The 16,084-nt window shown below is 41.4% G+C and overlaps 1 protein-coding gene and 1 non-coding gene across 2 annotated transcripts in view; one reads left to right on the forward strand and one right to left on the reverse strand.

The window, feature by feature from the left end:
• Positions 1-6,155: 6,155 nt before the first annotated feature.
• The window catches only part of VKORC1L1 (vitamin K epoxide reductase complex subunit 1 like 1), a 55,168-nt gene continuing 45,239 nt past the window's right edge, over positions 6,156-16,084 (forward strand). The window contains exon 1 of the mRNA XM_040260499.1: positions 6,156-6,388. Coding sequence (XP_040116433.1) covers positions 6,195-6,388 — 194 coding nt within the window. The 5' untranslated portion in view covers positions 6,156-6,194. The remainder of the gene's footprint in view (positions 6,389-16,084) is intronic.
• On the reverse strand, positions 12,064-12,170 carry LOC120860196. Its single transcript, XR_005720263.1, has one exon. It is a non-coding gene; the product is annotated as a U6 spliceosomal RNA (small nuclear RNA).

Genomic DNA, 16,084 nt, shown 5'->3' on the forward strand with positions numbered 1-16,084 from the left:
TCTGTGTACAGTGTGGGGTTTTTTTTTGGCTGCATTATGTGGCTTGCAGGATCTTAGTTCCTCAACCAAGAAGGGAACCTGGGCCCTGGCAGTGGAAGCACAGAGGTCCTAAGCACTGGACTGCCATGGAATTCCCTATATACAAGTTTTGAAGCTTACTGGTTTGGACTGGAGCAAAGTGACCTCCCAGAGTTGTGCCTATCAAGTACAGAAGGTCAGTTACCACTCGGCACTACAGAAAGGTTGATGAACCACTTACGAGACAGAAGAGCTTCTTCCGTACAGAGACAAGGGCTCTTCCTGGTGAGCCTCCAACAGTGACAGCCTCATCCAACTTCTTCCCACAGCAGCTCCCTGTCTGCCCAGCCACCCCGTCCTGCTTCTGGGAACAGCACTTTCTTGTGTTTTGGGGAGAACTGGTTTTCATAGACTCTCTTGTAGAGCTGTTGGGGGCTAAGGTCTCCAGCACTCTTTCTTTCTAGCTACAGAGCTCATGAGTGATCTGAGTCTGGTCGAGCTGTCTGAATTCTTCATCAGGATTTTGTCTTATTTTATGTATTTATTTAGTCTGCACTGAGTCTTCGTTGCAGTGCGTGGGCTTCTCCAGTTGCACCGAGCAGGCTTAGTTGCCCCACCACATGTGGGATATTTTAGTTCCTTAACCAGGGATTGAACCTGTGTCCCCTGCATTGGAAGATTAATTCTTAACCAGAGAAGTCCCTCATCAGAATTTTCAAAGTTGAATTTAAGGGAGGAGAGGTAGTCCTTTCCTGGTAGAGGAAAAAAAAAAAAAAAGGTGCAAATAGAGAAACAATGGGACCATTTTTCCTTCTATAGGCAGAAAACTGGCTTGAGAAAACAAAATTGACACATAGAGATGAAGGTGGACAGAGAGAGTCTTGATGGGGTTTGAATCCCCAGCCTGATGAGCTGGGTTTGTGTCACCAGAGTCCCAATTATGAAGATAGAAGTGGGAAAGTCTTCCAGGAGAAAAAAAAAATCTAAGTAATGCATCAGTTAAGAGTATGAAAACTCCAAGGTAGTAGAATGTGTATGAGGAATTCAAAAAAGTCTCTTCAATTGTCTGGCAAAAAAACACCATTAACAGAGAAAAGGGGCAAGCCAAAGTATTGGAAACAATATCTTCAATACACATATTGACAAAGATTTGTATCCAGAAAGTATAAAGACCTTCTATAAACCAATAAGAAAAATACAACTTGTTTTTTAAAGAGTGAACAAGGCTTAAATAAGCACTTTGAAAAAGAGAAAAATCTAGGTAATCAATAAGCATATAAAAGGTGCTCAGATTCATTGCTCTTCAGGGACAGGCAATTTAAAAACCACCACGATCCTCTAGAGAACCACATTTTCTAAAACTTAAAGCACTGAACTTGCTGAGGGTTGGTGAAGATGTGGAGTACCCAGAACTCTCATTTTTGCTAATAGTTTAAATTGGTACAACCACTTTGGAAAACTGTTTAACAGTGTGGTGGCCCTGATAAAGCTTCTATGAACATTCTGTAAGTGTCTTTTGGTGGCTAGCTGGACTCATGTCTATTGAGAATATATCCAGGAATGGAATTAGAGTCATACGGTATTAGTAAATACTGCCTAGGTCAATTCAGTCAGTCTCCCTTCAAGAGAATCTGCTGCAAAGAGGCTAGATGGCCAGTAGCCTCCAGCTGACACCCCTTTGGTTTTTATTTTGCTTTTTTTTTAAGTGTTAAAGAAATTATCATTATTATTTTGGTTGCACTGGGTCTTTGTTGCTGCATGGGGGCTTTCTCTAGTTTTGGGGAGTGAGGGCCTTTCTTCGCTTCTGAGCACAGGTTTCTCACTGTGGTGGCTTCTTCTGTTGTGGAGCTCGGGCTCTAGGTGCGTGGCTTCAGTAGTTTCAGGGGCTCCGTAGTTGCAGCTTTCAGGTTCTAGAGCACAGGCTCACTAGTTGTAGCACATGGGGCTTTGTTGCTCTGTGGCCTGTGGAATCTTCCCTGACTAGGGATCAAACCTGTGTCCCCTGCATTGGCACGCAGATTCTTATCCACTGTACCATCAGGGAAGTCCTCAAGCAACACTTTACTGGGGCCCTTGCTACAGCAGTGGGGAGCGAGAACAAGCAACAGGTTCCTTTGCTCCACACCTTTGGGTCCATCACAGCATTCATTCTGAGCCTGTGCTCTCCCCAGGCTGCTCCCAGTGTCTGGCAGGACCACTAGAACTGGGTCACTCCTGCCTTGCTCCCTGTCAATCTGGTTATTCTTCAGAGACATCACCTCCTGTAAATATCTCTTAGACATCTGATTTCACCTTGGCATCACCTCTTCGGAGGACATGAATTAACCTAGGCAATATTTACTAATACTGTCTGACTCTAATTCCACTCCAGGATGTATTCTCAATAGATAAGAGAGCATACAGCCACCAAAAGACATTTACAAAATGTTTGTAGCAGCTTTACTTATTACAGCTAAAAACTGGCCAAATGTCTATCAACAGTGGACAGACTGGATAAATAAAATTGTGGTTAGTTGTATAATAGACTGTTACACAGCTGTGTACAATAACATGGATAAACCTCTCAGACATAATGATGAGTCAAAGAAGCCAGACAGTCAATAGATCTCATTAAGTGAGTAGAGGAATCCTGAAGGAGGGGGGCTACCAGGAGAATGAGTACATTCAGTTATATGAAAACCACGGGAGAGTTAGAGCGGTGATCTTTTTGAGGACTGGTAGGCAGACTCTAAGATGATCTCAGTGACCCGTCTCCCGGTATTCATGCCTTTGTCTAATGCCCTCCCATTCAGTGTAGACTGGACCTAGGGACTTCTTTTTTCCCCCAGTTTTATTGAGATATAATTGACATGCAACACTGTGCTAAGTTTAAGACATACAACATGATTTGATACATGTATATATTGTGAAATGATTACCACAATAAGATTAGTTAATGCATCCATCACCATATCTAATTACCTTTGCCTGGAGGGAGGAAATGAGAACATTTAAGATTTAGCAACTCTCTAAGCAACTTTCACATATACAATACATATTATTAACTACAGATTCCATTCGGTACATTAGAGCTCCAGAACTAATTCATCTTATAATTGGAAGTTTATGCCCTTTGACCAACATCTCCCCATTTTCTCTACCTGCAAGCCCCTGCCAACCATCAATAAATGTTTCTATGATTTCAGCTTTTTTATTTTCCACGTGTGAGATTATATAGTACAGTTGACCCTTGAACAACACAGGTTTGAACTACACAGGTCCATTTGTACGTGGATTTTTTTCAATACACACATATACAGTACTACACAATCCTCAGTTGGTTGCATCTGTGGCGGTGAAACCTCAGATAGGGAGGGCTAAATGTAAAGTTATGTGTGGATTTTTGACTTCGCAATGAGGTGAGTGTCCCTAAACCCTGCCTTGTTCAAGGGTCAACTGTAGTTGACGTTCTGATTTATTTCACTTAGCATAATGCCCTCAAGGTTTGTCCATGTTATCTCAAATGGGAGGATTTCCTTCCTTTTTTGTGGCTGAATACTATTCCATTGTGGATACATACCACATTTCCTTTATCCATTATTCATCCATGGACACTTAGGTTATATAAGTAATAAAATATGTAAAAGTGGTGGGCTGTCTCTTCTGAGAGTAGGTTACAAAAAAGACTGTGACTTCCAGTTCTCTCTCTCTCTTATCCCTTGCTCTCAGGGAAGTTAGCAGCTTCTTATGGAGAAATGCAAGTGGCCAGAAACTCATTAATCCAGTCAACAGCCATGTGAGTGAGCTTGAAAGAGGATTCTCCTGCCTTGAGATGCCTACAGCCTCAGCAAACATCCTGATGGCATCCTTTTGAGAGACCCTGAGCCAGGGAATCCAGCTAAACAATTCCTGACCCACAGAAACTATGAGGAAATAAGACGTATTTTCCTTTATTTTGGGCTTCCCTAGTAGCTCAGCTGGTAAAGAATCTGCCTGCGATGCAGGAGATCTGAGTTCGATGCCTGGGTCAGGAAAAACCCTTGGAGAAGGGAATGGCTACCCACTCCATTACTCTTGCCTGGAGAATTTCATGGACAGAGGAGTCTGGCAGGCTACAGTCCATGGGGTTGCAAAGAGTAGGACATGACTGAGTGATTTTCACTTCACTTTCTTTAAGTTACTAAGTTTGGGGAAGTTTGTTACTGATCAATACATCATACAAGGACATCAGTTACTAAAAATAAAAAAAATCACTATATGAGACATATCTCTTGGACAGTTCAGTTCAGTCACTCAGTCATGTCCAACTCTTTGCGACCTCATGGACTGCAGCACTCCAGGCCTCCCAGTCTATCATCAACTCCCGGAGTTTACTCAAGCCCATGTCCACTGAGTCAGTGATGCCATCCAACCATCTCATTCTCTGTCGTCCCCTTCCCCTCCCGCCTTCAATCTCTCCCAGCATCAGGGTCTTTTCAAATGAGTCAGCTCTTTGCATCAGGTGGCCAAAGTATTGAAGCTTCAGCTTCAACATCAGTCCTTCCAGTGAATATTCAGGACTGATTTGCTTTAGGATGAACTGGTTGGATCTCCTTGCAGTTACAATCAGGAAAAAGCTAGCAATATATAAGAACAATATGTTTCTTAGAGACAGTGAGAATAACATACATGTGTTTTTCTTTTAGTTTTGGCCACCAGGAAGCTCAGAGCCAGATTTGTGGCTCAGTTTTAATTATTATATGATACTCTATGGCCTGCTTGTCTATGTTCTTACTCCTGGTCTTTCTTTATATTTTGAATAGGCTTTTTCTTCATTCCAATTTTTTAGTTTATTTTTATATTTTACTGTATATCATGGAGTATGTTGTTGTTCAGTAGCTCATGAATGCTGGCGACTTCCCCCACCCCTGCCATCTTGTTCTCAAGTTCTTAACCTGTATGTAATTCTGACAACAACATTTGATGTAGGAACTATTGTTTCCTATGTTTTCAGTTCAGTTCAGTTGCTCAGTCCTGTCTGACTCTTTGGGACCCCATGGACTGCAGCACACAGGCTTCCCTTACCATCAGAAACTCCCAGAGCTTTCTCAAAATCATGTCCATCGAGTCATTGATGCAATCCAACAATCTCATCCTCTCTCATCCCCTTCTTTTCCTGCCTTCAATCTTTCCCAGCATCAGGGTCTTTTCCAATGAGTCAGTTCTTCGAATCAGGAGGCCAAAGTATTGGAGCTTCAGCTTCAGCACCAGTCCTTCCAATGAATATTCAGGGTTGATTTTCTTTCGGATTGACTGGTTTGATCTCTTTGCAGTCCAAGGGACTCTCAAAAGTTTTTTCCAACACCACAGTTCAAAAGCATCAATTCTTTGGCTCTCAGACTTCTTTGGTTAAGCCATCTCAAATTCAGCTCACAGAGAAGCAAGGCATTCAGAAGTAATTTTAAAAAATAGTTCAACTTGCACTTGTTGAATACTAAGTGCGTGGAGGTGGTGATGGAGAACATCAGGGAACGTAAGCGTGGCTCTAGAGCTTGGGAGTTCTGGCCAATGGCCAAGGTTAATTTGGATTGGGTGAGAAAATATCAAGTGATGACAAAAAAAAAGCGGAAAGTATGGCCATTGATTAGCCCCCCAGGAGGTGGGGCCAAGGGCTTATCCAGTCACACACATTGATATCTTTGAAATTTACTCCTCGCACCCAGTCCTATAGGACCCGCCCGCGCTACCCCACCCCTGCTTGCCCCACCCTGCTTGCCCCACCCCTGCTCGCCCCTCCCCTCCCGCCCAAAAGCCCCGCCCTTCACCCCATAGCCCCGCCCCTTCTCTGGCCCCGCCCGCTGCGCGCGCCGCGCCGCCTCTGGCTCCGCCCGCCGGCCGGCCTCTCGGGCGGTTGCGCGCTCCTCCCCCTCCCTCCGCGCCCGCGCGCGCTTTCCTAGCCCGGCCGGGCTCTCTCCTTTCGGGGCGGTTGGGCCGCGCGCCTGTGGGGGCGGGGCCCGGAGGAGGCGGTCGAGCCAATGGGGCGAGGCGGCGGTGGCGGCGGTGGCGGCGGCGGCGGAGGCGGTGGCGGTAGCGGCAGCGGCTGGGTCGGGCCCCGACGGGCGGCGGCGGCTGAGGTGGAGGCGGAGGGAGGCGGCGGCGGCGGTGGTGAAGGAGGCGGCGGCGGCGGCGGCGGCGGCGGCGGCGGCGGAGGGGGGAAGATGGCGGCGCCCGTCCTGCTGAGAGTGTCGGTGCCGCGTTGGGAGCGGGTGGCCCGGTATGCAGTGTGCGCCGCCGGGATCCTGCTCTCCATCTACGCCTACCACGTGGAGCGGGAGAAGGAGCGGGACCCCGAGCACCGGGCCCTCTGCGACCTGGGGCCCTGGGTGAAGTGCTCCGCCGCCCTTGCCTCCAGGTAGCCCGGCTGGGGGGAGCGGGCCGGGAGCGGCCGAGCGGGGCGAGGGCGGAGGCTGGGGGTGGGGAGCGCGCGGCGGGAGCTCGGGCCTGGGGGGGCGGCGGGGACCGGGCCGTGAAGGGACCGACGGCGCCGCGAGCCGGGCAGGGGGCCGCGGCCGGGGCCGGGGGGGGGAGCGGCGGCCCGGGGTGGGGGGCGGCCGGAGTGCAGGCCGCCGGGGCTGAGGTGGCGGGGCCGCGAGACCGACGAGGAGGGAGGGATGAGGTGGCAGAGTGCAGGCGGGGAGGCCGGAGCGGACCGAGAGCAGTTGGGGAGGCTGGGAAGGAGCGAGTGGGGTTCACGGAGGGTGGGTCCCGGCTGGCTTGACAGATTTCCTGGTTCTCGCCCCGGGAGGCGGGTCGGGGGTGCGGGACGCTGCTCGAAGGAGCCGTGAGGTCAGTGTCCACCCCTCGTCCGGGGTCGCCGCTGCTGCCCTAGGCTGCGCGGCCGGCGTGGGCTCGGAGGTTGCATTTCCCAATGTCTTCCCGGTGCTAGGACAGGTGTTTCCGTGGTCAGGCCTTTTTGTACTCTGGAGCGCGGATGGGAATTTTGCAGACTTCTTGAGACAGTGACATTTGCGGGCAAACACGAATTTGACCCTACTATGGAAGAAGATACCGGCACTCAACATATCTGATTTCTTGGATTCCCCATCATATATTTCAGGGTGCCCGGTGGCCTGAGTTTGGGTCTAGTCTCAGCTTAATTTCAGTAAAATATGTCATGTGTGATGACGATGTTTGGGGAATAAGGGTGACTTTTAAACGTTGTTGGTTATTATAATGAAATACCCACCGAAGATTAAAAATACATAGATTGCTAAACTGGAAGGATTGGTTTGTTTTACTGATAATCTTAGGTTTTTAAGCATGTTGTAGTTGATTTATCTGTTACACGTTATTTTCTGCGTTAGATTTTCCTAGGCAAATTACTTTGAAAAAAAAAAGGAATTTACATCTTTAAAGTGACGGCTTTTTTTTTTTTTTTGAGGAGGGTTCCTTTTTAAAAAGTAGCAAAAGTAAAAGAAATTATTTTACAATTGCTAGGTTACACAGGTTGCACTGTTAATAGAGACATACTATGCCTAATATTTTGAGTTTGTTAGCGGTAGTCACGTTTGAGCAGTTTCTTCCTCTCCTGTTGATCTGTAAATTACTAGGCAGACAGTCATGTATATAGCTCACTAGTTATTTTGACCTACATATTGGTGATTATATGAACAACCTAGCATTGGAGTTTGTCTTGTTACTATTCACAAGCTCCAGGCTGAGGATCTTTTCCCTTTAATGTTCTTAGTGAGCCAAGTACTCTTTCTCATCTGTAACTTTTTAATGGGAAAATAGTTATCATTATTGCTACATTAGACACAATGTGTTTAAAATGTAGATACCAGTTAACAGTTAAAATACAACAAAGTAACAAAAAGTTTACATTTGTTGTTGGGTATTTTGAACCAAGTTAATAGACCTAACAGACTCTCAGATACCCTTTTGAGGACGGCTGAGTGTATTTTATGTAAACATTTGTATATTATTTTCACTATCCATAGGGAAGAACTTTTATTTTTTTTATTTTATTTTTACTTTATTTTACAATACTGTATTGGTTTTGCCATACATTGACATGAATCCACCATGGGTGTATACATAGCTCCCAATCCTGAATCCCCCTCCCACCTCCCACCCCATATTATCTCTCTGGATCATCCCCATCCACCAGCCCCAAGCATCCTGTATCCTGTATGGAACATAGACTGGCACTTCGTTTCTTACATGATAGTATACATGTTTCAATGCCAGGGAAGGACTTTTATACTTAGAGTACCTTGCACCCAAAGTTAGCTGAACGAATATATAATGAAAAGACTGTGCAGCAGTATATATCAGGTATTTGAAAAAAGAAATAAAATAAGTTTTGATATAGATTAATGTGGAATTTAAGCACAATTATTACCAGTTTTAGCTTTTGGATACATTATAGTCTATAATAAATTTTACTAGATCTGTTAAGTTTTGGGCATGGAAGGAGTGATTTATGTTATCCAGACTGTATGTTTAAGTTCTTAAAATTGGCTCTCCTTTTAAAAAGAGTGGTTTTGAGTCATGTAGTAAGTACAGATTTTAAATATTTTCCGTTATGTGTCCTGCGAGATACAGGTTTTTGTCTTCTGATTTCATTTTAATAAGGCACCATAAAATAATATAAATAGCATCAAGTGAGATTAAAAGTTTATGTGTAAGACTGAAAAATCTGGATCTCTTTATAATTTTAAATGTGAATTTAATATGTTGTGACTGAAACTAATATTTACTTGTGTAGCTGTGTACGTAGACTATTTTAAATTTGCTCACCAAAGGAGGTAAGAAATAAGACATGCTACTAAGAGAAGTAAATAGCTTATTTGCCATGTATATGTATACAGTAAAATTCAAGAAATTTATCTAGTTTGACCAACTTGTTTGTAAACTACTTGCAAAGTCATATGTGTATATATATATATATACACTATATCTATCTATCTATATACATTATATATATATACATGCACACACACACAATGGAGATAGAGAAATTTGGAAATTTGCTTGAGTCTGATTTATAGACCAATTTTCTTTTGGAAGTAGTAGACTAAACCTAATTAAAAGTTTTTATTTTGTCAAAGTGAAAAAGGCTTTAAATAAAAGCAAATTATTGGAGGCCTCAAGTAGTAGATCTTTTTATTTGACTTAAGTATTGATTGCCACCTAGCAGTAGTAGTAAAGAATGTGACTATTTTAGGAACAGAAAGTTTACGCCCAGGTTTGAGTGAGTAGAATTGAAGATATGAGAAAAATCAACCAGTGAAACAAATCCTGAGGAAAGTTCTCTGCCCAACCCAACATTAACTCATGTGATTTTTGGATTGCTGAAACTCACTTTATTCCCATTTCTCAATCCTTCAATGTCCCAATCCAAGTAAAATAGAGATTAATGAGAGAGTCTTGAGGTGTATGCATGAAGTCCTCTGTTATTTTGGGAGGCATCATTGTCTAAGGAAGTAGTTCCCAAATTTTTTTGGACTTCAGAAGTATTCCCCCCTAAATTGGGAGGCTGCAGGAGAGGTGCCAGGCTTCTTCCTAGTGGTAAAGAACCCACCTGCTAATGCGGGAGACGAGAGAGACGCACTGTCGACTGTCACTGTCATTTTAAGTAAGGATATTTTAACTCAAATAATTAGAACCTCATCTTAGCACGAAAGACCTTTAAATTGAATCAGTTAGCTTTGTTGAAAAGTTCTTTTTACTTTTCCTCATTTATGTTTAAATTACTAAAAACATCATTGCAAGTCTGCACCAGCTTGCCAGCTAATCCCTGTCTAGTGCACTGAGCTCACATCCAAAGATTTTTGGTGGACTCCTAGCTCTTCACTTGTTAGACTGTGACATCAAGCTAGTTGTCATCTTCATGGAGCCATAGTCACTTCTCCTGTTAAATAGGGATATTAAAACCTACTTTGCCAGAGGAATGGTAGGATTAAAAAGGATACACGGAATGAAGAAACGGATGATACTTGGAGTAAAGTATGTACTCAGTTACAGCTGTTATTGACTGGAGGTGGAATGATTATTTTTTTGCAGTGTCTCATCATAAATGCCTTTAAATAGTAGAAGTTTCTTGTTTTAGGTGTAGTATTTATGTATTTTAAATGTAAATTGTTCTAGTGTACTTTATTGCTGGGGCTTCCCAGGTGGCTCAGTGGTAAAGAATCCTGCCAGTGCAGGAGATAGGAGATGCTGGTTCGATCCCTGGATTGGGAAGATCCCTTGGAGAAGAAAATAGCAACCCAGTATTATTGCCTAGAAAATCCCATGGACAGAGGAGCCTGGCGGGCTACAGTCGGTGGGGTTGGGTTACAAGGAGTTAGACATGACAGCAACTACCACATATATAAGTAATATATTCACTGCTTCAAATTTGAAAGATACTGAAGTATATACAGTGAATCACCCCTTTCATAATCCTTCTCCCAGGCTTGTACTTCTCCCTTTCCTTAATCAGACATGAAACTTTATAGAGCCATCTTATGTGTATACAAGCATAAATATGACATTAGTCTCCCAGTTTTTTAAACATAAAGCTGCCATATTCTGTGTGCTGATCTGTACTTTCCTCTTTGCTAGCATTCTTTCCATCACACTATACTTTTAAGTGCTTACATTCATGTTTGGTGGAATGTTAGTAGTAACTGCTTCTATGTAAGAGAAAATTTGTTCTGCTAGTTAGTTTTGATCAAGATGAATTTAATAAATAAAACACAGATTCTTATGTGACCATTGCTTCAGGAGCAGTATGAATATCAGAGTGTAAGCAGAATAGATGTCACAAAGAGGTGAAGCTGGATTGCCATGTGTTAGGGATAATTGTTAATACTTGGATAATGTTTACTGTGTGCTAGGCACTGTTCTGAATGCTTTACATATGTTATTTAATTCTTGAAACTGTCCTGTGAGGCATTTTTATTACCATTTTACAGATGAGAAGATTGAAGTACACAGAAGGTAAATGAAACCTGATTTAGAAAATACAGTGGCAGAGATCACATTTTTACCCAGGCAGTTTGGCTCTTTACCACTACTTTATTTTAAAATTTTTTGCTCTGCAGCTTGTGGGATCTTAGTTTCCCAGCCAGGAATCAAACTGGTGCTCCCTGCAGGGGGAGCTCAGTCTTAACTGGACTGTCAGGGAAGTCCCTCTTTACCTCTACTTTAAATACAATTTGATCCGATAGTGATACAGTAATACCAATATGAGCCAAATTTAAACAAATATACACACATCTATGCTTTTTTTTTTTCATCTGTGCCTAGTTTCATGTTTTAGCTTTTACTTATTGAGAGTGATCTTTTTGGAAAAGCAAGGACATTACTATGAAGGCATGATGTTCAAGAAGTAACTCCTTGGAGTGTTTGCTTTCTAAGCGTAAACTTGTTAAGATACGGCTTTTGTCACACCTAGTTAGTGAACAGATTCCTAGTGGGGTGAGGATCAGGAAGACCTAACAGAATAGCTGAGAGAAGAAACATCAGGTGGATCTAGGTACCTGGAGGTATGGAGGGGAGGGGAAAAGAGTTATTTTGAATTTGTACTTGGGTGGGGTAGTCCTTTCTGAGAGAGGTGTTGATTCATTAGGACTTAGAGACTAGAGAGTTGCGCCTGGGGTGTGGTGGAGGTAAATCTCCAAAACCAAGAATTTGAGAGAGATTCATTTCCTGGATGATTCAAAAGAATTCTAAATATGTGGAAAGGCAAAAATGGTGACCATTCTGTGAGGGGAAGCAAACAGTCATATTCTCACGTAACAGAAACTTACCTGGGTCGGGAAAGAACTGGAATCTAGAGGCTGGCCAGAAAAATGCACAGCCAGGCATTCTTGTAATCCACGTGTTCTTGTAAACATAGATAAGATTTAGAAGCACTGTGCCATGGGCTTCTCTTCTGTAATGTGTTTGTACTAGATTGCACTAGATTTGTACCAGATTATTAATTTAAAGAATTCATTCCCCAGAATCCTAGTTTTATGGTAGTACAACATGGATTTCATAAGCATTTGAGTCACATTTTTAACACTGTAAACTTTATTTATTTATTTATTTTTTTAAAATATGGAACGCTTCACGAATTTGCGTGTCATCCTTGCGCAGGGGCCATGCTAATCTTCTCTGTATCGTTCCAATTTTAGTATATGTGCTGCCGAAGCGAGCACCACTGTAAACTTTAAAACACTGTAAACACTGTTAACCAGGGCTTCCCTGGTAGCTCAGCTGGTAAAGAATCTCCTGCAATGCAGGAGACCCCTGTTTGATGCCTGGGTTGGGGATCTGCTGGAGAAGGGATAGGCTACCCACTCCAGTATTCTTGGACTTCCCTCGTGGCTCAGACAGTAAAGAATCCACCTATTTCCACCTGCAGTGTGGGAGACCTGGGTTTGATCCCTGTTTTGGGAAAATCCCCTGGAGAAGGGAATGGTTTCCCACTCCAGTATTCTGGCCTGGAGAATTCCGTGGACAGTCTGGCAGACTACAGTCCATGGGGTCACAAAGAGTTGGGCATGACTGAGCTATTTCCACTTCACTTCAAACATTGATACACATTCAAATGTTATATCATGCTAAATTTTAACAAATTAAAGACTGCTGATTTGTACTGCCAGGTTATCTAGGCTAAACAAAAAAAGTCAGTCTTTAAAGGTTACATTCTATACAGTTGCATTTATATAACATTATTGAGATAACAAAATTATAGAGATGAAGAATAGATTAGTTGTTGCCAGGAGTTAGGAACAGGGGAAGGTGTGGTTAGGAGGCAGCATGAGGGAGCTTTGTGGGGAGGGAACAGTTCTGTATCTCAACTGTTGTTACTCAAAGCTACAAGTGTCAAATGTGAAATTGCATAGAGCACACACATGAATGTAAAAGTGGTGAAAATATTAATAAACTCTGTGGATTGTACCACAGTCAGTTTCCTTGTGATCTTGCACTAGAAGTATGTAAGATATTACCATTGAAGAAAGTTAGGTGAAGGGTCCTTGGGACCTGCCTGTACAGTTTCTTTGCAAATTCCTGTGATTTATAACTATTTTAAAATGAAACATAAAAAAAAGTAAAGGCAATGTAGTTAAAATACTTGAGGGAAAATAAACAAAAAGAAAAAAACTAAAATTATCCGTAATGCCAACAGCCAGGTAACAATTCTTATAATGACATTTCTTGCTTTCTTTGTGCAGGTACTTGAATTTCTAAAAATTCTGTTGACTGGAAAAATTGTAGCTTTATATTGTTCTTTTTAAAATTCAGACCAGTGCTTATTTGTTCATGTAAGATGCTCCTATAGACAACTCTCATTGCATTGTGCAGTAACATGTGACTGCTTTGTATGTATAATGTCTTGATGTCAGATTAGTATGTATTTTAAGCTTCATATTTTTCTTTCTACCAAAATATTTGTGGTTACCACATATTCTCATTGATATTACTAGAGATTTAACTTAGATTTTTTTCTACTTGGACTTCAGGACAGGTATAATAAATCCTTAGATAGCAATAATGTGCTGTTTTTAAAAGAATGACAAAGACTTATTTGTAACTGCTAATCTCTGTGAAAATTTGAGCTTTTCACATACACTAATAGAATGAAATGCTGCTTTAATTTGTTTCTCATATTGTAGGTCCATATAAAATTTCACTTAGAAAAGCATTCCTTTGCTTAAAATTTTTTTAAATCCCCTGGATTATGATCTATAAAGTTTCTTTTGTCGGTAGCACCTAACACTGTCAGCATTTCAAGGCTGCTCTTGTCACTGTTGTGTGATTGTTGATCTTTTGAAGCAGCATTATATTTAGAAGTAAACTAATGGAATAGCCATGACAAAATAGGAAGAGGAGTATATTCAGCTCTTAGGAGTTTGATTTATTCCCTCCTGTCCATTTACTAGTAGTTACAATTCCAGACTAGAGCAGATGTATCTGGGTTGAAACCTTGGCTCCATGACTTGATCTCTTGTCGCAGTTTCTCCATAAAATGAGGAGAATAAAGCGTCTAACTCAAGATTATTGTAAATATGAAGTGCACCAGTGCACCGATAACCTGTAGATAGTCTTAGCTCAGTGTCTGGCAGAGAAGTAAGTGTCCATAAAACTTAGCTATTATTTTAAAATATGGTTGAGATCATACTGTATGTATTTTATATCTTTTTTCCTCATTTAACAAGTCACAACTCTTTTCTCATGTTATTAAAAATTCCACCTGTAAGGTAATTAGGAGAACATAAGGTGCCCTGTACCTCTGCCAGTATTGGGCATTCTCATTGTTTTACACCTTTATCAGTTTCATGTGTGGAAAACATCATCTCATTGTTTTGACCTCCATTCCCCCCCACCAAGGATAAGCAAGGTTTCATGGTTTTCACATTGTTTTAACTGTTTGCATTTATTCTCCAGTCTTGCTTGTATAGATCTAAGAATTTCTATATTGATTTAGATAATGCTTTCTATATTTAAAGTATATGAATAATTTATTATATTTGTTAATATTTTTGCCATTTTCTATTTCATTAATTTTTGCAGTACTGGGGTAAAGTATATAAAATTTATTTGTCTTTGTAAGTTTTTGTTAGGTTTTAAGTTTAGAAGGGCATTTCTCATTCTGACATCAAATGAATGTATATTTATAATTTCTTTTAGTTTTGAAAAAATTAATTTCTTAATCATCTGAAATGTAGCTTATCAGACTTTAGATGAGTCTGTAACCTAACTTTTGTGCGGACATGTTAATGGGCATTCATATTCCTTCTGGATATCGCCTGTTCATGTCTTTGACCATTTTTTTCCCTTCAGGGTTGTCTTTTTTTTTTTCTTATTGATTAGCAGGAATTCTTCAGATATACAATAGTTAATCCTTTGTTGTATGCATTACACATATTTTTTCAACTAGTTTCTTCTCACTTTTCTTTTAATTTCATTTATGGTGTTTTTATTCATATAGAAGTTTAAACTTTTTATGTGGTCCCATCTTTGACTTCTTTGTAGCTTTTGAGTTGTTTTTTTTTTTCTTTAATCTTGTTTAACAAAATCTCTACCATCTCAAGATTTTTTTTTTAACTCTCATGTGTTTGAAATTTGTTTTTTCATATCATATTTAACTCTTCTGGTTTGTGTGGAATTTACTTTTTGTCTGATGTGGGGTAGAGATCTTTTTTCTAAATTGACAAGCTTTTCCTAATTTCACTTATTGACTTGTCCATGTTTGAAATGCTGCAAGAATTTCTTTATATACGGAGGGCCTCTGGATTTGCTGTTCCATCCCCGTGGTGTGTTTGTGTATGTTTCTGCAGAATTCTATTACACAGTCCCTCTTCCCACTGCAGCTTTATATACTGCAGTTTGATACCAGATAGAGCAGATATGCTCATTTTCAATTTTTTTCTTGGCTATTATCATGCATTTATTGTTTCAGGTGAATTTTAAAATTTATTTTGATAAGCTCTAAAAAAAAATCCCATTGAAGTTTTGATAGGAGTTGTACTGACTTTATAGGTGAATTTGGGAAGGAGACAGCCTTCACTAAAACCTTTTTATCAAGGAACAAACATATTTTGCCTTTCTGCTTCTTCTGGAGTTGCTAATCTCATGCACGTTTAACCTAGATGCCCATTGTGTTTTGTTTTGTATGTGATTGATGTGGTACTAGAAATTGAGAAATTTTAGGATGGTATTCCGGTGGGATCCAGGAATATTAGAATTCTCTCCAGTCCACAGCCACAGTTTTCAAATCTATGGGATTCCTAAGGGACAGATTTATATTAAGTATTTGTACTGGCAGTAAAAACTCCCAAACTTTGCCTCTTATTCTTGACTAGGACTTGAGCACCAAACCCCAAGACGGAGGACTCAAATGAGCCCCACTGCTTTTATGTGGAGTTGCTGTTTTTCTCAATTTAGTTTAGCTTCATTTGTTTGAAACTGACCCAGCCCATGAGATGGATGCCCTCCATCTCCCCAGTTTTCAAGCACAGCTAGAAAACAGCTTTCCCCTGTGATGTGGGCAAAGCTGGCCTGACTCATTCCTGTCAGTGCTCAGGGCCTTGTAACCAGAGAGAGCCCATTTGCCCCGGCTGACTGC

This window comes from Oryx dammah, unplaced genomic scaffold (assembly GCF_014754425.2).
Source record: "Oryx dammah isolate SB20612 unplaced genomic scaffold, SCBI_Odam_1.1 HiC_scaffold_2, whole genome shotgun sequence".
Classification (NCBI taxonomy): domain Eukaryota; kingdom Metazoa; phylum Chordata; class Mammalia; order Artiodactyla; family Bovidae; genus Oryx; species Oryx dammah.